General features: G+C 35.7%; 4 protein-coding genes and 1 long non-coding RNA gene across 7 annotated transcripts; 3 read left to right on the forward strand and 2 right to left on the reverse strand.

Annotated features, from left to right (window-relative positions):
* The first annotated feature begins 558 nt into the window (after positions 1-558).
* On the forward strand, positions 559-2,562 carry LOC117214384 (thioredoxin-related transmembrane protein 2 homolog). The gene is made up of 5 exons (XM_033460480.1): positions 559-1,127; positions 1,214-1,394; positions 1,462-1,648; positions 1,728-1,923; positions 1,995-2,562. Exons 1-5 carry the CDS (start codon positions 984-986, stop codon positions 2,091-2,093), a joined length of 807 nt encoding a protein of 268 aa, XP_033316371.1. The 5' UTR covers positions 559-983; the 3' UTR covers positions 2,094-2,562.
* LOC117214365 (probable ATP-dependent RNA helicase kurz) lies at positions 2,321-7,587 on the reverse strand. 2 transcript variants are annotated; one of them, XM_033460442.1, is made up of 16 exons: positions 7,359-7,587; positions 7,112-7,291; positions 6,757-7,041; positions 6,098-6,703; positions 5,675-6,026; positions 5,326-5,596; positions 4,881-5,067; positions 4,572-4,804; positions 4,279-4,502; positions 3,946-4,191; positions 3,671-3,860; positions 3,455-3,595; positions 3,183-3,386; positions 2,897-3,115; positions 2,736-2,833; positions 2,321-2,660 (listed from the first exon to the last, which is right to left on the reverse strand). In XM_033460442.1, the coding sequence occupies exons 1-16, from the start codon at positions 7,431-7,433 to the stop codon at positions 2,584-2,586; spliced, it is 3,588 nt and encodes a 1,195-aa protein (XP_033316333.1). In that variant the 5' UTR covers positions 7,434-7,587; the 3' UTR covers positions 2,321-2,583. The 2 variants fall into 2 exon arrangements, with proteins under 2 accessions (XP_033316333.1, XP_033316334.1); XM_033460443.1 differs by lacking the exon at positions 7,359-7,587 and having other exon boundaries at positions 2,519-2,660; positions 6,757-7,025; positions 7,112-7,236.
* Positions 7,588-7,710: 123 nt separating this feature from the next.
* Positions 7,711-8,767, forward strand: LOC117214395 (ARL14 effector protein). The gene is made up of 4 exons (XM_033460496.1): positions 7,711-7,763; positions 7,913-8,082; positions 8,146-8,408; positions 8,482-8,767. Exons 2-4 carry the CDS (start codon positions 8,008-8,010, stop codon positions 8,564-8,566), a joined length of 423 nt encoding a protein of 140 aa, XP_033316387.1. The 5' UTR covers positions 7,711-7,763; positions 7,913-8,007; the 3' UTR covers positions 8,567-8,767.
* Positions 8,768-9,101: 334 nt separating this feature from the next.
* Positions 9,102-16,659, forward strand: LOC117214392 (GTP-binding protein Di-Ras2). Of its 2 annotated transcripts, none has more exons than XM_033460493.1 (5): positions 9,102-9,439; positions 9,517-9,655; positions 10,548-10,757; positions 13,518-13,736; positions 14,300-16,659. In XM_033460493.1, exons 3-5 carry the CDS (start codon positions 10,620-10,622, stop codon positions 14,531-14,533), a joined length of 591 nt encoding a protein of 196 aa, XP_033316384.1. In that variant the 5' UTR covers positions 9,102-9,439; positions 9,517-9,655; positions 10,548-10,619; the 3' UTR covers positions 14,534-16,659. The 2 variants fall into 2 exon arrangements, with proteins under 2 accessions (XP_033316384.1, XP_033316385.1); XM_033460494.1 differs by having other exon boundaries at positions 9,203-9,439; positions 9,521-9,655.
* LOC117214401 lies at positions 11,305-13,194 on the reverse strand. Its single transcript, XR_004488850.1, has 2 exons — positions 12,204-13,194; positions 11,305-12,062 (listed from the first exon to the last, which is right to left on the reverse strand). It is a non-coding gene; the product is annotated as an uncharacterized LOC117214401 (long non-coding RNA).
* Positions 16,660-20,096: the final 3,437 nt, after the last annotated feature.

Raw genomic sequence — 20,096 nt, forward strand, 5'->3', positions numbered from 1 at the left:
AACATAACAAACGGATCATTCTCATGCAAATTTATGTAATAATTATTTAGATCGTTCTAAAAATGTATATAATGTAGTGTTCTATATACACTACATTATACTATATTACATATTACACTATACTATGTTACACTATATTACATTAAAATACAAAACTGTATCCCCTCTTATGGAAAATTTTGAGATATTGAGTCCAATGAATGTGTTACGATTAATCTTAAGTCGTATCTTATCTATAATGCATTTTCCTATGTAGTACAGTTTCGTCTGATGCATAGAAATTTATCGAATACGATTATTAATTAATTTATTTATTTTCATGATTAACATGACTTATCCAAATCGTACTAATTACAAAAGATTAACGGAAAATTAATACTAAGGAGTTACTTATATCAAATAATAGTAGTTTAGAAAAACAATTTAATTTCTTTCAAATGCTGTTACTAATAATTATTATGAGAATTGATTATTTAAAAAAATTATTGTGAAAAAAATAATTGGAAAATGTAATATCACACATTAAAATAATTTGATTAGATAATAGGAAAATTCTAGACGACTTATTTCGCTTGATTTGTATTATTATAATTTGTCGACCAATGAGACAACCGAATTACTTATGTCGCTAATTTACCATTTAATTCCTTAAATCAGAGATCATACTTCGTTTGTACTCATTCTTCTCATAATTTTGTATTGTATTCGATAAGGAAATTATATGAAACAGTCTTGATAATATTTTGGAGTTCATCTAAACATGGAAGGGTTCGTTGACATGAGTAAATTGTAATTGTTGCTTCGTCTATTGTCATCAAGGAAAAATTGAATTATAACAAATTATTCAGAACATCTTTATAAATTAATTGAAGCTCACTCTACATATAATAAAATAGGACAAAAGTATCTTTCCACGAAACTTGGAGCTGCTGTTATCCTAATCAGCAAACATAACCTATATACAGATCATTTAAAGAGAGAAAATGCCTTTAAAAAAAGACTTGCGACTTCTGTTGAAGCCCTATTATTTTATAAACATTTTACTCAGTCTCTCATATATTGTCTCCAAACGTGTTCCATTTGTGTGTAACTATGTATTTGCACAAGCTGAGTGCGAACTTGATGGGGTAAGTCATTTAAATATAAAGATAAACAGTTTATTATGCTATGCGTGTAGAATATATATTTCATACTAAATATATTCTTGTTTCAGAGAGAGACAGAGATTCTGTTTTTTCTTATGATAGTCATAATGATAAGGACAAGGAAGACTGGAAGTGTAACTATGATAAGCTACTTATCATCCAGTTTTGTATATACTAAAGTTGCCAATCTGATTCTTTGGTTTTATGCAGATATACGTATGGGAATAATATTTGCTATTGTATTCATCTGTATGTGTTGACTTGATATTGTACTTATTCTTCATATGAATGCTATTACATGATTTAATAATTACAGTATGCGGTCTAGTATTTCCTGAACCAACATACCAAGGTCCAGAGAAAGTAACGTATTTACGAGGTGCAGTTGGATTGCAGGAGGAATTGCACCGTGACACGAGAATCGTTTGGTTAGTTGCGTTTTACACAGCATGGAACCCAGCTTGCGTCAACTTTGCACCTATATTCTCCGAGCTTTCGGCAGAGTTCGTAATGATTGATTACTTATGCACTATTTATCACTATACAACCTTTCATTGAAAGTAATATTTAGTGGATTTGTAGATATGCTTTGGAAAATTTGAAATTCGGAAAAGTAGATATAGGGAGGTATCCAGATGCTGCAGTGAAGTACCACATAAGTGATGCTAGCACTAGCAAACAGCTTCCCACCTTAATTTTATTTAAGGAAGGGAAAGAGGTAGAAAGACGTCCATATGCAGATCATAAGGGCAAACTAGTTAAATTTCTTTTTTCATTGGTATGTATGATAGAGTTTCTTATAGTTGAAAACGTTAAAGTATGTATCAAACAAAATAGTTGCTTTTTTAGGATAATATAAAGGCAGCTTTTGATCTGAACAATGTGTACAGAGATTGTAAAAAAAATCCGATTAAAAGGAGAGAGAAGAAAGCAGTAAAAGCAGAATGACCTAATTAACATTTCCAAACGTTTGTTGAATTACTGATGTCATAGCACTGCCAACAATTTCAAATGAAAATTACTTCTACTGTGTAGAATAATGGACGTTTAGTGTCACGCGCAAATTTTCATTTATAGCAAAACTGCAAAAGATTTGTAAATATTCATTATACTTTCTATCATTGTACGCATTTTATGCACCACTGTGTTCTATTAGTGAATATCGGATATTAATGTAGGTTTAAGATAGTAATTTATTAAAAGCGAGTAGTTGTTATTACAATCATTGAAATGGAATGATACATAAAGTGCCACGTGTATGAATTCATGAAAAACCAAAGCAGAGCTTCTAGTTAATCTAGATAGTATGCGACATTACAGTTTCATTGAATAAACTATTGTTGAAATATATCACTGTATTAAATAATTGTATATTACAAAATTCGGGTATGTAAAATATACATACAATTCGTGAATACAGAGTCAGATACTAAATTTGTCATACAGGTGGCCAAATGAGCATAACGTGTCCATGAGCTGATTCTGGTAACCATTTCTGATAAGCAGACAGAAGGACTGAAATTAATAATAAATCATTTTTAGTATTTATTCCGACCCTATAGCTATGCACATGCTATAAAACATGCTTACAATTTTTATCTACTTTCCAAGCTTCTAGTAATTGTCCTCTTGACATAATTCCGCGGGACAGTAATAACTGCGTCATTTCCTGTGTTCGTGGTATTAATCTAAAATAATTATATAAAATTGTTAATTCAATGTCGAGTAGCTTCATGTATTTTAAATCTTACTTAGCCCATGTCTTGTTAATACTTTGGGGAGTCGATAACAATGAAGGAACGAATTGTTTCAATTTTGGACACACTTTTCCTTCCAAAAGGAAACATGCAAACCATTTAACTCCATCTACAGATAGTGGGTACTCCACATCCATTACTGGTAACTTCCAACCTGCTCTTCCAAATGTTCCTGCCATACTGCACATTACCTTTCCAGTTTCTGGATCATACCTACGCAAATACATTGACATAAGCAATTTATGTACTAAAAAGATAAGTAAGGTTTGGAGTAAGAGACCTTGGTGGTGGATCAGTTAAAGGTTCTCCAAGCTGACATAGAGATGGAGCAAATTTAGGTAGCCATTCGGGTTCTATACTTGTAACACCGCGCATGTACATTTTATTCGTCTCGTATATTTCTTGATAAACTACCCATTCAGGGCAGATTTTTCGAAGAACACATGAGGAATGTATAAATACTGGATCCTCCATATCTGTGGTTCTGGATAAAAGATTATATAATTACATTCGGCTATGATTTAAATGATCAAGGAGTCTTTGATATCTTACTTGTAAGCATATTTCCACTTAGCCTTGTCTTGATCTTCATTAACTTCATCTGGCATCACTTTCCTTGCAACTTGATCAGCCATTCCTGCAAGGACTATTTGCCTGAGTAATTTGGCTTCTATATCGGCTGGAGGTTTCATCCTAAATTAAAATTGTCAGTAGGAGAGGAATTTATTAAACGTAAAATGTAATTCAATTACTTTCTGCAATGCGTACTGTGGGTTAATAGTGAGATTCAAATCCTCAATATTCAAATTGATTTCATTCGTTAGCTGCTGTCGGAGCTTCCGAATTTCTACAATTGCTTTGTGTCGCAAACCATGCTCATCGCAAAAGGGAAGTAATCTTCCTTTAGTTCCAGCATATTCTGCACTTCCCACAGCCCTAATTAAGACCATCGGATCGCCTTTGCATAGAATACATTTCACTGCGTTAATATAATCTTCATTTCTTAATATTATTCTAATTTTTTTAAATTCTATAATAATTACCAAGAAGTAAGCTATTTCCGGTGCCAGCCCAGAAGCGCCTCATTTGCAACCATTTATTTCGAGAATCGTTGTCCATATTGAATGCTTCCATCAATACTTCTTGAACAGAAAGTGCAGCCACCATACACACTGTATACTGCAGAAGGTCATATTGATGAGAGAGAGACAACATCTTTCCATAACGGGGAGCAACTGGAAATGCAGCGATACTGCGACCGAGTGGCGTGACTTTGGCACTATAGGAACCTAAATAAAAAATAAATATAGTAAAGAATAAGTAACCGATAATGATTAAATTAGTGGTTTGACTTAAATAATTATAGTTGTTAATACCTTCTTTGCCGGAAGTTTGTTGTTGTAAAGCTCCAAGTATCATCAATCTTTTTTCAGCAATTTGTAATTGTACAGTATCCGGTGGAGTTGGGAATGGAAAATTAACAACCTTATCAATATTCATGACTTTCATCTGTAACAGTAAATCATCCACAGGTTTCCTTTGAATCTCTGATTGACTAAACTGTTCAAACTGATCATTGAACACTGCTGAAGAGTACAACCTGTAAATAATATCCAATAGGGAAATTAGATCTTTCAATGACTCCAAAATTGTATATTGATATAAGTACCTGTAACAATGTCCAGGACCAGTTCTACCAGCTCTCCCTGCTCGTTGATTAGCGGATGCCTTGCTAGTATAGCAGATTCTGTATGTGCTTACTCCAGTTACTTTATCGTACATTCTCGTTTTACAACGTCCACAGTCTACTACATACTTTATGTTAGGTATAGTTAAAGAAGTTTCTGCTACGTTTGTTGATACTACACATAAACGGTGTCCTTCTGGGGGTGGCTCGAATACCTAAGAATTAGAGACTTTTAATACTATCTTCCCCACTTGCCCTTTTTGTGAATTATTCTCAACATTTCTTAATTACCCTTGCTTGTTTGTCACTCTGAAGCAGAGAATATAATGGTAAAACCCACAATGGTTGTGCATCTGCACAAGCTTTTAAGTCAATTACATCGTCATCTTCATCTTCATCCTCGTCTAATTGTATTTCTTCGTCATCTTCCGCGCCAATTAAATCTTCGTGAGTGTCATCGGTAGGAATCACAGAGTAACTAGAAATTGATACATAATTTTAATTAAACTGCGGATATTTATTCAATTACATATTTTTATAAATATATAAAGAAATGGAACCTAAATAAGAATTTGTTTTATCTACCACATAATAAATACTTTACTTTGGATATTTTGTATATTTTTGTACATTATGTGCATTTTGCAGATTTTTGGAACCTTGAAAAATTTACCAAAAATATCCGTATCTAACTATAAAGAAACTGGAAGAATTACTGTTATATTTTCTTACGCACTCATCCAGATTAATATTTGGTAATTGAACTTTCTTCTTTTGTCGTAATTTGTTGTAACGAATAGCTTCCTTGCAACGAAAATCATCATCAGTATCGTGATCACTATTGTCACTCTTGTCCTCATTATCACTGTTGTTTTTTATATCATCCTCTTTCTTTGAAGAATCATTAGTCTTCTGTGGTTCTTTCATCTTGTTTGCAATTTCCTTTTTATTCTTCATGGAAAAAGCTCTGCGTAATTTACATACTACATAATTTACTTCCCGTTGCCCTAAATTTTAACGATATACATTTTTAAAACAACAACATTATAAGCTCTAGAAATAATTCCAGATTGCAAAATATATACCTGTTAAAAATATTAAGATTCCACCATCGGGAAGGCGAGTATGTATTTTTATGGCTTTCTTTAGAGCATCAGAAACGTAATTGATGCTTGTCCTTTTATTAAAATGTATCGTAACAGGAAACTGTCTCGATTCCACTGTTAATACAGGCGGTTTCGTTTTGAACAATTTACTATTTTCTACAAATTCCTCTACGCGTAAAGTGGCTGACATAATTACGAGCTTTAGAGGATTCTTCCTTTTATTTCGAAGTGGTACAATTCGTGATAGCAAGCCTATCAGAATATCAGTATACACACTACGTTCGTGCGCTTCATCGAGGATGATTATCGAATATTTCGTCAGTAAAAAATCCTAAAATATTTGAAATCTTGATTACGATTATCTCAAAGTATTTTGTTTAATTTACCTAGATGATTACATACACTCTGTATTTCTTTTAATAATACGCCATCGGTCATAAATTTGACTTTTGTCTCTGATGTAACATTCCCCTCAAAACGAATCAAATAAGAAACTTCTTCTTCAGTGAGATTCATCTCTTCGGCAACACGTTTGCTCATAGATATAGCTGCTACTCTTCTAGGTTCTGTTATTCCAATTACCTTTTCTTGAGCATAGCCAGCTTCATAGAGAAATTGGGGTACCTGAGTTGTTTTACCACTTCCCGTTTCGCCAGTGATTATTACGACAGGATTTTCATTAATTGCTTCTATTATAGCTTGTTCTTCTGCTACCACTGGCAACTTTAATCTAGCTGCTTGGATTTCCGGTTTCCTTTCCAGTACTACAAACGTGGCAGGTGTTCTTTCTATTGGCTGCTGTGGTTTTAACAATTCTTTACTTATAGTGGTTTGGTTTTCAATTGACTTTTCCTGTTCTCCCACAGTACTTTTTGTTATATTATTCTCTAGAATATTATCTTCTTTGCTTGGAATATTTTCATTATCTTCTGAAGTTTCTGCTGCATCTTTCTCCTCTCTGTCTTCATTATCCTCAGAATTAGATTCAGATTCACTATTGCTAGGTTCCTATAATAAATAATCATTAGTTTTTACATTAACTTTTAATATCATTAACTTACATCAAATCCAATGACGTTTGGATCTGAAACAGCATCCTGTACTTTTTGTTCTTTCAAAATTGCCATCCTTCTCTTCTTGCTACCTTTAATAGCATTTACAGGTACTTCTGACATGTTGTCCTCATTTTCATTATTTGATTTGATCATATGTTCCTTAACAGGTAATTCCATTTCTCTAAAGTGACGTTTCAGTCCTTTAGTTTGTACACTGGTCAAAGATACATATTGCTTCAGTTCTTCCTGCGGTGCTTGAACTTTCCCCAATTCCTCTAAAAGTTCAGTCCTCTGTTTAAGGTTAGAATATATGCAAAATGAATACTCAAAGAGAAAAAACTAATTCTATATTATAACTTACACGTAACTTTTTCTTCTTCTTTTCTACAACTTTCTCTAATTGTTTTCTACGTTTCTTGGATAATAACCGTGTAGTAGTGACTTTTTTAACTTTGCTCTTTGTTCTTCTTTTTTCATTTGGGAGCACTAGCGCGTTACAGTTATCGTAATTATCTTCACGATATTTTATATCTATAGGAATCTATTCAAAGAAGAGTATAATTAAATCTTATTCATTATTTTTTGGGTATAATATTATACAGAAATACCTTTTTAGTCGCAGAATTGTCAATTTCAACTTCTGCGATATTTCTCGCCTTCCAATTATGCTTTTTCCTTCCCATTTTTACTTTTACACTTGAATCCAAACTTAAGTAAAGTAATGCGTTCTGTTTCTCAAAAAATTTGAATTTCTATAACTATTGATTGATCTTATATTTTATTTGGATTTGTACGTTGCTACTTTGGTTATGTTGATTTTAACCATGTGCTTCAGCTAAAGAATGACATCTAGCACTTTTTTTATGAAGCATGTATAACTGTTTATAATTGATGTCTACGATAGTTTACCATAAGTCGGTAACAGTATCCGCAATCAGTAAGATCAGATCCATAAATAGAAAAATATTTTCTCGTAATCTCAACAGATATCACTGATACAGAGGGAAAGCATGGTATTAAAATAAACTATAGCTTATTTTTATCAATTATACTAATTAAACACGAAAGAATTGATTACAGAAAAAGCGAACAATTTTTTAATTACATCATGCATTTTTCATAAGTATAAATATTTATGCTTTTATATAATCTTCAAATTAAGTTTTCAGAAACATAATCTATATGGTAGAGGTTATGTAGAACAAAACTTACTAAGTATTGCTTCAAATATATTTTATTGAAATTCAAATGTGAGATATGGATTCAGGAAACTCGAATTCTAGTGAAACACCCGCGCACCCGCTGGTAGAATCTACTCCACCTACTCAACGAGTAAGTTAATGGATTAATATGTATTCTAATTTTTTTACATCTTTATAACCTATGCTGCTACAGAGAACTCGAGGATCACGTCAGAAAGCAGTAGACAGCGTGACGAAAAAATTCCTGCGAAATTTCGATCCAGAACACAGTGAGAGGGAGAAACGTAAGCTTCATAGACGACTATACCAAGGCAACAAAAGACACGCTTTGTACAACGAAAATGGCATATATATCCGAACAGGAGATGATTTATGTGACTGTTTAAATTTGAATTGTGCAGGATGTCATCTTCCTTGCGTCAAATGTTCTTCGCCAAAGTGTAGCCACGAATGCAGGTTTGACATAAAAGAGCGCTGGATAACCGCACTAACTTTCACAAGCTAGCATTAAGTACTGTATTTTTACTAGGAATAATCGCAAGTGGACGTACGAGTCAATAGAAAACGAAGGCAGCGATATCATCATAAAAAATCCTTTATTAAAAGAATCTTGAAATTTCAAGTCTTTTAACCTACGATATGATTGTACTGTACTTATAAAAACTCTATGGCTGTGCTACACAGGGAAAGAGAGGAACTTCACCAAGTTTTTCATCGAGTTTTAAACTGTGTATTACTTTCTTTTACTAATATTATATAAGTTATATGTATTAGAATTAGAATAATCATAACATAAAAACTGATATACAAGTGTATTCGTGTCTTTGGTCTCTTTACAATATCCTTGCTTTCAGACTGAACACTTCCTGTCGAATCCTTTCACAATCATGTTTACATCAGCATTTTAGGAAACCATAGCGGTATTGTCACCTGATAGCTGGTCACTCTGATTATCCTTGTACGTAATCAATTCACCAGAACTACGTGAGAGAACAGAATAGGAGTTGAGTTGCAAGCAGAGTCCTGCAAAAGCAAGGTAGGTGGGACTGGAAATCACGCACAGTTGACGGTGCACGTGCGTGTGCACCGGCACACGGACACGCTATTGATTTTCCACGGCACTTTCGGCGTAGTGCGCACGTACCTAACGCACATACACACGTTCGGCCGTGCAGAGTGGGGTGAGCCCCGGTGCGGAGGGCGTGCGCTTCGTTTTCCATCGAGATCGTGAAAGTTCACGGTAGCGAGTGGCCGGACATAGAAAGAGAGAGTGCTGAGAATATGCTGATCCCGTGGCCGGTGGAAATCGAGCGCAACACCCGTCGATCGATCATTTGCTAATTAACTGCCGTGGTTAAGGTACTTGGACGTTGGACAGGTGACCCGCTTCGCCAGGACATCGACACTGGATGAGAATCCTTGGCCAGGCCAGTTATTATCGTCCCGGCTCCTAGAAGGCTCCTTGGTCTAGCACGTTGACTGTTTCGGTGGGCAAAGGATTCCTTTGAACCTTAACGGAGCTCGACCTCCAGTCTGTGAAGTTCATTACTGATTTTTGAATTAGGAAGAAGAGGCAAGCAAGTGCACAGGGGAACGTCTTCGTCAGTGAAACGTCTTCTCCAGGAACTATATTGGTTTCCTGGAAGTCAAAGTGACTTGTTCGACGAAAAGAGAGCGCACGGCGGTATCGTCTGGCTCACAAGGTTCACCAGACACTTTATTATCTGCAGACCCTCCGCATCACCGGGTCAATGCGATCGTGATCTTATCGCCTAATGCGACTCGTGACGCGTCGACGTTTAACCGTGGTCGTGGTTCAGTAATTGGTCAAGAATATCTCGCTCCGGGGTTCCCGGCTACCTCTCTGCTGTTTGTACTGATTATTTTTTATTTCGTTCTTTTTAGATGATCTCGGGAGTGATTGGTAGTGATTGATATTGAAACCCATGTGAATTCACAGGTTTCTTAAATCGTCGTCGATATTACCATTGAAGCGAAAACGTTGTTTGATAACGTTGACAAGAGACTCGAGTCTCAAACATCACTTGTTGAATACATACACATATAGAGGGATGATTACGGGTCGTAAGAGGATTTTGAAGTGGCATTTATATCGGGCCGTCGTTTCTCTCGTCGAGTAATCAGTCGATCCAATATCGCTAAACAAAAAAAAAAAAAAAAAAGAAAAAAGTTCTATTAAAAAATTACACAATCTATTGGAAAATTGCAGACGAAAAAGATAGCACGTGGAGCAGTAGCTTGATGACTCCACGTTGACTTTGTTCATTAAGCTTTCAACTTGTGATTCAATCGTTTGATGATAATTGGAGATACAGTAGTGTCATAATCCATATATAATTTGATCGATGCTCAAAGTGGTTCGCTTTGTAATTAAATCAGCCAGTCGTTAAACGTCATCGCACTCGTGGGAGTCGAATAAAGAGAGTACATATATTGGTCAATGTAAACAGCAACCGGCAGAGGCGTAAAAAGAGGGAAGGAGAGATTCTGGGGTGGCGGAGGGTTGCTGCAGCCTTTACGCAAAAAGCCGTGGGCGTGTGAGTCAATTTCGCTTTTGTACGTCGTGTGCGACAGACAGATTTAAACGGGATCACGGACGGACCCCGACTGGCGGGGGTTAACATCATCGGGACGGCAGATGTCAGGATGCCGGAGCAGAGCAACGACTATCGCGTGGTGGTGTTTGGGGCGGGCGGTGTCGGCAAAAGCTCTCTCGTGCTGCGTTTCGTGAAAGGAACCTTTCGTGAGTCCTATATACCCACTATCGAGGATACGTACAGACAGGTAAGCCTGAGAAAGATGCGTGAATTAGTATACTTTATACGTGGTGTCCCGGTGATCATGGTAAAATTGGCAAAGGATTGGTTCTACGCGAAAAAATAAATCGGAAATATATAATACAGTCTTTTTATGCGATGCTCCGTTTTTGTAGAAAATCGAATTCCAAAATTATAGATTGCAGATTTTCATGCAAATTGATATTTTTATAAATCGGCATGATAGTTGCCACGGGAGTCATCGGTGACTTACAATTTTCTAAGAATAATTAAATTAAGATAAATTTCATAGACCAAGAAATATAATATGTTGCATCAAATATAGGTTTACGCAAATTGGTATTTTTACAAATTGAACAAGTGGAATCTAAGCAGAAATTTCTCTCGTCCACTGAATATTGTAATATGTACTATAATTTGTATACGTACTTTGTATATTTTTTCATGTTATGCGCATTTTCTATATTTGTGCAATGTTAAATTTCCTATGCGAATACATAAACTTGCACTTAAACCGTAACTTATTCATAATATAGCCGCAGGGTTGATCTAGATATCGATTAGATTCAATTGCGCGCGAATTTTATTTTTCATACTTGCAAAACCGATATAGTACATGAAAATTTTATTGTCTGTATAATTAGATGATTCATTTATCTATTTGATTAAGTCAATTTGAAGCAAAATTGATCAATTGCGGCAAATTTTTAAAGAACGTTTTAATTTTATCAGTATGAATTTAGATTACTATTTAACTTTTCAGAGATGGAATGTAGAAATTTTACTTTCCATACTTTCAAAAGCGATTTAGTGTGTAAAATATTGTAATGTCTTTTTTAGCAGATGATCTATTTATTTAATTAAGTTAATCAGAAGCAAAATTGATCAATTGCAACGAATTTTTATCAATATACATTTATGATATATACATTTGCATTTAAGGTTTTAAAGACAATATACGTTCTCAATATTACATTTGCATTTAAGGTTTCAAAGACGGAATACAGGTACCCTCGTATAACACGATATAGTTACATTCGAAAAATATGTCGAGTTATGCGAATCCGTATTATCGTAGAGATCTTAATGTATCTGAATGAAAATTAACAAAAGTATACTATTCTCTGTTTACAACTAAGAGAAATACCTTAAGAGAATTACGTATTACGTATATTACGTAAGCGAGGGCAATTTCCTTTCTGGCAAAATAACCTCATCTTCTAATTTTCGTTGACTTATGTACGATTTCTATTTATGTTTGTTGTAAAAAATGTGATCGATTTTTCATCAGAAAAGCTCCGAATTGCTAGTCCTGAAAATGAATTAAAAATTTCCGTATGTATTCCAAAATTCTTGCACATTTGCTCGAGTAAGAAATATCGAGTTTATATATCGATTATATATCGAGAAATATTGATTATAATACTTGCGCTTAAAAATTCTCATTGCCTACTATGTTGTATGTAGAATTTCCCCAATTCTCAAGTCGTATTAGAGCTAATGTTGCAGGCCTACCATGTTGTACAAGGATATGTACCTGTAAATTTCGATAGAGTTGGTCAGTTCAATTTCCGTGTGTTTCAATATCGAAACAGCCTAGATACTACGTTAATGCATTTCTTATCATTTAAATCGATTTCGCGATCTCGTATATCGAGACTATCGCACGTTTGATAATTAACCGGGGAAGTAGTATAGAATTGGATCGGACAGGCGATGCAAGTAGTAGAGGTATGTCGTATATGAAACAGAGGTAATAGATTTTCCCGATCAGATAAGTAACAGGGACCGTGGTGACGTAAATCGCTGATGCTTCACCGATGATTCATACATGATGCAAGATCATTGTTCTAATCGTTCATCTCCTAACCATTATCTCGTTCTGTAATCACGAGATTCACATGGAATCGAACTGCCAGTAAACAATCGATCTCCTCGACCGAACAACGTTTTCTACCTCTGTTTTTATTTGCATTTCAAATCCATTGTTCTCTCGACATTGTTATATAACTCGCCAGAAAGCAAGATAATAGGGTTAGGTTAGAGATACGATTCGAATACCATTTGAATACGTTTAACTTTTAAATTAACCCTCTATTATTTTATAATTAACGATGCTTCCTGTTCTGAATGTTTTAAGACATGAATGATATTAATTTTCAATTGATGCATTTTTTATGTTATCGTATATCGATATCTAATGGTTGTCGTCGATTATCGATATATCGCTCATTCAATGAATTTTAACGTCGTATTTTAACCATAGAGATATGGTCTTACAAAGTTACAACGATTCAATACATTCAAACTAAGTTTTTTCTAAAATCATAATTTTTATGTTATGTCATTGTTACAGTAGATGAGTGATATATATACATATTAATGGAGGCTTTTCCTTACCGACATTAATAACGAATATTATGGATCGCGTTGCGATTGGGATTGCGCGATCGATCGATTAGTGGATAATTCAAATTATCGACGATCCCGTTCAATTGATTGTTTGCTCAATTTCTAACATCGATTAAGCGGTCATCGATCGTGATCGTAAGTAGATTTAAATTATTCCCTAATCGATTGATGCAATGTCAGTTTCAAACTCGTTCAAACTATCGAAGAAGTTTCGGAACGAGGAAAAAGAAAGTATAAAAAAGCTTCGTTGGTGGAACTGTTGAGACCCGTGCTGTGTTTGCGACGAGAAGCGTGGCGAACAAACAGAGACATTCAAGCGGGCGGAAATGGGACGATTATGCTACGAATATTTCAGGTGATAAGCTGCAATAAAAACATATGCACGCTTCAAATTACGGACACAACGGGGTCTCATCAGTTTCCCGCGATGCAACGGCTCTCCATAAGCAAAGGTCACGCCTTCATCCTGGTGTACTCGGTGTGCTCACGGCAAAGCCTCGAGGAACTACGACCGATCTGGGCTATTATTAGGGAGCTTAAGGGACAGGACGTATCACAGATACCTATAATGCTGGTAAGGCCTATTCTTTTGGTTGTCTCGTTTTCAAGTTGTCATATCTTTCTAACAAAATGATGACGTATAATATGAAGGTTAAAGTGAGGAAGCGAGGAATGTTGCAGAATAAATATAACTTGAAGAGTGGGGGAAAACAAGGATTGCCATAAAATAGTTTTATCGAGAAAATTAATATTTTAGTTCACGAGAGGAAGAACATTTAATGAATTTAACTGTACTGTTCGTAAAACGAAGTTTATACCTTAGACATCGTAAAAAATGAATAATAAAACATTAATTATTTTTATCCTTGTTTTGTTCCAGTGCAGAATGAAACCAGTACTCTAAATCTTTAACGCTGTTTTATGGAGACATTTTGGACATTATAATCATTGTAATTCGATAGTTCTCTAGTCCCAGTTGTCAGAAACAAAACGTATTATAAAGTGGAAAATCAGGAAAAATGGACATTCCTCATTTCTTCTCATCTTTCATATTTAAAGCAATCTTTCTATAAATTCTTCGCATAAAAGAATAACAATATAATTTGATATTTCTATTTGATTCTCATTGTTTAACAGGTTGGGAACAAATGCGACGAGAGTCCATCGGTGCGCGAGGTATCGATGAGCGAAGGAGCAGCAGAAGCCGCGAACTGGGGCTGTGGTTTCCTGGAAACATCAGCCAAGACGAATCACAACGTAAATGCATTATTTCGGGACCTGCTGATGCTCGAGAAGAACAGATCTGTATCGTTGCAGCCTGTACAAAGCAACAATGCGATCAGTCTAAAGGAAAAATGCTGCGTAATGTAACCTAGCAGAATTAGAGCAGCCATAATGGAAAGAAGTCACGGTGCATCGTGTATGAAGACGACCTGAAGGAAGAAGAAAAAGAAGGAAAAAGAAGAAGTTATTCGAAGGACAAAAGTAACAGAATCAGTCGGCGATTTCTCGACCCGGCGTGGCATCGGCCACGGTAGTCTCGACACGACCAGTAGTTAGAATAGATTAGATTTTGCGCGAACGAAAGGGACGATAGATATCCGTGAGACTACGTGTCGTACAGGGTGTATCTAATGCTCTTTTTTCATTAAGAAGCTTATTCTCGCGCAGATAAATAATTCTCCAGGACGTTTGTGGGTCCTCCAATCATGAGATCGGATAGATTGTGAGGTTGTGCGTCGGTAAGAGCGATAATAACGTGCCGATTGTTACAACGGTCGATTCAGAGCATTAGGGCCGCTTTGTAGTCTCTTTCTAAACCAAACCGTATTACTATACTATTGATAGATTTTTTAATTTTGATACAGAGCGACGTAACTCGGTCCGTCTTCTAGGTTTCACGAGACCAACGACGCGTTTTTCATTCTGTACCAGTCGGCTCGTTAATGGATCATTATACATTCTGACCATCCGCTCGACTATCCCGAGCTTACTATATGGAAGGGACACGATCGTTCTGACCGGCATAGAACCGATCTAGACCAAGTAATCAATCTGACAAAAAGCGATCGTCCTTTTCGTGCCCAACGGAACAACGTGGATTTTCCTTGAAAGAGCAGCCAGTACAAAGCTTATAGTCTCGACCACGTTTCTTGATATATATGTATTAATGTACGATGAGAAGTATACCGAACAGGTTTAACGATCCAACACAGAATCAACGCTCTTTCACGAAAATCTTCCGAGACCGCTGTCCGAGACTACTAACGCGATGATCAATTTCTGGGACTAGTATCGCATACAAGTTTTCTCCATCCGGAGATGGAGCATAGGGGTGAAACACATGCGAACGAGAAACGACAAAATTAGATAAAAAGTTGTTACGAGATTGGTTTTTGTTGAATAGTTGTAAGGTTTTTGTAACGATGCTAATTAGGATTTATTACTCGACACATGTTGGTTGATACAATTACATGTACTTACACACACTTACACATACACGGACAACACACAGAAGGGCTTACATACGTGTACCAACACGCATGAACACACACAGAGTCATTAGGCACCATGCGTTTCCCGTGTTGACCCAAATTTTAGTGTTTTCCTCCTGTATGTCGTACGCACAGACGTAGGCTATTAGTGTTTGCGAGGAGACGCTAATTAAAGGGACTCGCCTCAAAGAGCTCGTTTGTTCCTCGACTCGAGTTTCGTTCATCTTGCTACTCGCGTTTATTGTTGCAACCGAGGTTCCTGGACCGAGTTTGGGCAAACTTTTTCACTATGATATCTCTGTCCTCCAGTATTACTATTATTATCAGTGATAAACAAATAGAGAGGGCAAAGGAGAATGTCTTAAAACAAACTTTAGGAATGTTTGCCAATTTCTTCAAAAGTAGACATTATGAGTGTTATCAGCTTGAAAAATTTGCCCTGACTGTCCAGCTCATCTTTGTTGGAGCGACCGATTACTATAGTTTCCTTTGTATTTAACTGTTATTCGATGACGTCTCTGTATCTGTGGGAGCCAAAGCTTCCTTTCATTTAAGAAACGCAATGGAGGCACGAGTGGGTGATAAATTAGTCTCTAATTTGGTCGGTAGAGTAACTGCTTGTTTCCAGCGAACATCAACGAATTATGGTTCCAGCCATTTTATACGTGGTCGTTGTTTTGTCTACTCGTGCCGGCGTTCAATCATCGTACCGATAGCTTTAAGAAACAAACGCTGTAATTCTGTCTAACGCGTTAACGGGATAAAATACGTTGTCCCACTGATATTACGATAGACAAACGATCAATGACATTACCATGATCATTATTATTATTGTCGAATTGCGAATTACTGGGCGGTTGTTTCACGAAAGGAACACACATATCCTGTATTGTAACCGTGAACATACAATCAGGTACGTGCGTGCACAAGTTAAGGAATGAGGGCCGGTTTCATGTCGATTCATCGTTTCTTAAACTTCATATTGTCGTTTAAATCTAATTTGAATTGTAGATAAATTGTATGAATTGTAGATATTTATGCAAATTCTAATTATCGAATTTTTTTACTGACTGAATATTATAGCAAAGTACTATTCTTTGAATATTTTATATATTTATTTTATACGTTATTTCAAATTTCGCGTGACTGTATAAAAATCTGCAATTTATTAGAAACTGATACGTAAAAAAGGTTCGTTTACCTATATATCTTTTAGTGACTGGAAAGGTCATCCACGTCAAAATTGTTTTCTTAGAATTATTGCAAGGTTGAAAAGGTTTGTCACAATGTAATGGTCAGTGTTGCATTAATTTCTTGGCGGCCTGATGCTCTCGCGTATCTGTGCATGAGTCTGTATATACATACATACCTGCATGTTATATTTAGATGCAAGGTTAAAAAGAGTCTAGTCAAAGGCGAATCTGACCTTATGAAATCGACCCTCAGCATGCTGAGCGACGAGAAGAAGGGTGGCAAGTTAAGGGAAGGAAGGGAGGGGAAAACGAGGAAAACACACACATACACATGCGAATTAGAAATCGATATATCGTATTCTATGATTTTTTCGGGGCCAATCGGTGTGATTTGTATAAATTGTGAGCTTTTTCTGCGTGATCGTAGGTCGATTTCTATTGTTTTCACGGGTTTGCAAACAATTCGCAAATATAACTTCTGATTTAATCCTTTGTTAATCACGTTGGAAAATCTCTAACCGCGATTTTTGACGATTTTCTATCTGCGAAATCAGGCGATCCTTTTTACCGATGTTGGTGTTCGATTTTTAGCATTCGTCGAGAACATTGTATAACTGTGCTTCGTCTTATATACGTACATTGAATCGTGATTTTCAAAGGATTAATTTTGGAAGCTTCCTCGCGATAAAAATACGTTACGCCGAAGCGAAAATTTGTTTCAGTGAAGTCGCATTACTTCGTCCTTGTTCAAAGAGCGCGCGCGTCCGTCGCGCGTGCGCGGTAGATCGCCCGCTCAATTTTGAAATATTTATACGCGCCAAACAGAGTACACGCATACATCGAGAGCATCAATTTTTTATCGTATTATAATTGCCAAGGCACGCACGACCACGAAACATAACAGAACACGATGGATCTCTTACGATATTACGCTTTATGTTTTATTGTGTGTCCACGAATGTACCTATGTACGATATTTCCAATAATCTGATCGCGACTGTTATTCGAAGACGAAAATTGAAACAAAAATGCCATACTTAAAAAGACGGTATTGGGTAGATTAAAACGTTAAAAAAATAGGCAACGTTTCTATCAGAAGCATTTACTATAGAAATTCATAGATATAATTACTGTAAGAGAAACTAATAAGTTTCAGAGTGATTAGAACGCTTGATTCAATTTTTCTATAAGAAATAGAAAATATGGAGGATGCAATATCCAAATAGGTGCAATATTAATGAGCATACAAATTGTCTATTATATTACAGATATATTTACTTAAAGATGTAAAGATCTAGATAGTCTACTGTAAGTAATTAACTATTTCACTACGAGTCTTCTATAATGGCGCAGTGGTCTAGTGCTTGCCTTTGTACGCGAATGAACTCGGGCTCGAGTCCAGCTCAGGATAGAAATCTTCTATTCGATTTTTCTTCGTCGTTCTCTCCATAGATTTAATTCCAGTGAACTTATTATAGAGCGTCGATCTGTCAAATCGACTCTGTCACTTAAAATAAATCGAATAATCGTCGTGAAACTAAAGAACAATACCGAGAACATCGGATAAAAAGGAGATCGTCTTCGAATAATAAGTTCTACGATTAGGTATTTGAAGAGAGAGAGAGAGAGAGAGAGAGAGAAGGATACAGGGTCGTTCGTGCTAAAAATTCCAAAGAATACGTTGTCGTTATTTATGGGAAATTTACTTAGGCTTAAGCTTGTTGTTAAGTGATGATCGATTTTAAAAACATGCATTCTCTCGATAATATATCCGTATCTTCTCATTACTTTATGAAAGAAAGGAGAGGAGAAGGAACCATAAATGATATGTGTTTTTAACGACCATGATGGAGGAAAAAAAGCTAACGCTTGTCCACCTAGCTTCCTGCGGAAATTTCAGTGTAAAAAGAAGAGATGCGTTTTAAAATGAGTTTTAAGGAACTGGCGATAAAAATATGCGGTTGAATCGAAGGTGGGGGAGGAGAAGGGAGGGGGGGACAATGGGTGTTAGAGAAAAAGTAAGTCTGTGATCGATATCGTGAAATAAAAATCAACGAAGTTTTACCATATCAACAAATAATCATATCAATGATCTTACCATATCCATATAACTCAGGTTGAAGCAGAAAATACGAAAGATAAAATAGAAACAGAGAAGAAAGTATAACAATCAAAAAGGAGAACCAACTATCTGATCGTGCAAATTAAATAGAAGATCCGTGAGTGTTTTAAGGGATTATTCAAATTTGGTTAACTCCCACCTTTGATCGGTCGTAAATCGACGGAAACGAAGGAATCACATATCATGGCTACGCGTTCCACAGTATACTCGCGGGTGTGCGTCTTTAGGAAGGCACGAAGAACGTTTTAAATATTTAGCGAAACGAAAGAAGAGATGAAGAAAAAAAAAAAACTAAATAACATTACGAATATCGACAATGATCGATTTATTGTTGCGATGGCTCGTTTATTATTATTATTATCCACACTCCAGAACCGTTTAACCGGCTACGAATCTGTACTCGTGAAGAAAATGAAAAAAATATTATAAAACCTGCGAATTATACAATCTTAATTCTTGGCAACAAGCTTGTTCTCTACAACCAATCACACCACTTCCAGTCCTGGACCATCTCCATTCAAAATATAAGTATCATATTCTTTTTTCTTTTTTATATATTTTTTTTCATCATTCAACGATATTCTCTTCTATTCGTTTTTTTTTCAGTTTCAAAGAAGAAATAATTTTTGGGTATAAGATTCTTCGGTTCAGTGCAGATTTCCAGTCTTGGTCACCTTCATTCAATACACTGCTACTTTTTATTCAACCCATTCAATAATACTTTGCACTATTTTCTTTCAGTTTCATAATAAAAGTAACTCTGTCTGTTGATACAAAATTTTCTACTTCAATGGACATCAATAGAACATATTTAAATATCTTCTAACCGAGATTTCATATTACCAAATGATTTACTGTCAAGTGGTTATTTGTGTCTCTTTTGCAGATTCCACGTTTCATTTTCACCGTATCAAATCTTTGCAGTCATACAATAATACTACTACAAGAATCAATTGCAATTTGAACGAATTAGTATGTAAATGCTATAATTAAAAAGTAGTATGCCAATATTCGTTGCAACCACTGTGTGTACATCAGGGACAAAGTTATTCCACAACGGGAATGACATGTTGTGTTTTTCAATGTTTACATCAGATACATCCACTTCTAATACTACACTATGT

The sequence above is a fragment of the Bombus bifarius genome, unplaced genomic scaffold (genome assembly GCF_011952205.1).
Source record: "Bombus bifarius isolate JDL3187 unplaced genomic scaffold, Bbif_JDL3187 scf7180000009200, whole genome shotgun sequence".
In the NCBI taxonomy this organism is placed as follows: domain Eukaryota; kingdom Metazoa; phylum Arthropoda; class Insecta; order Hymenoptera; family Apidae; genus Bombus; species Bombus bifarius.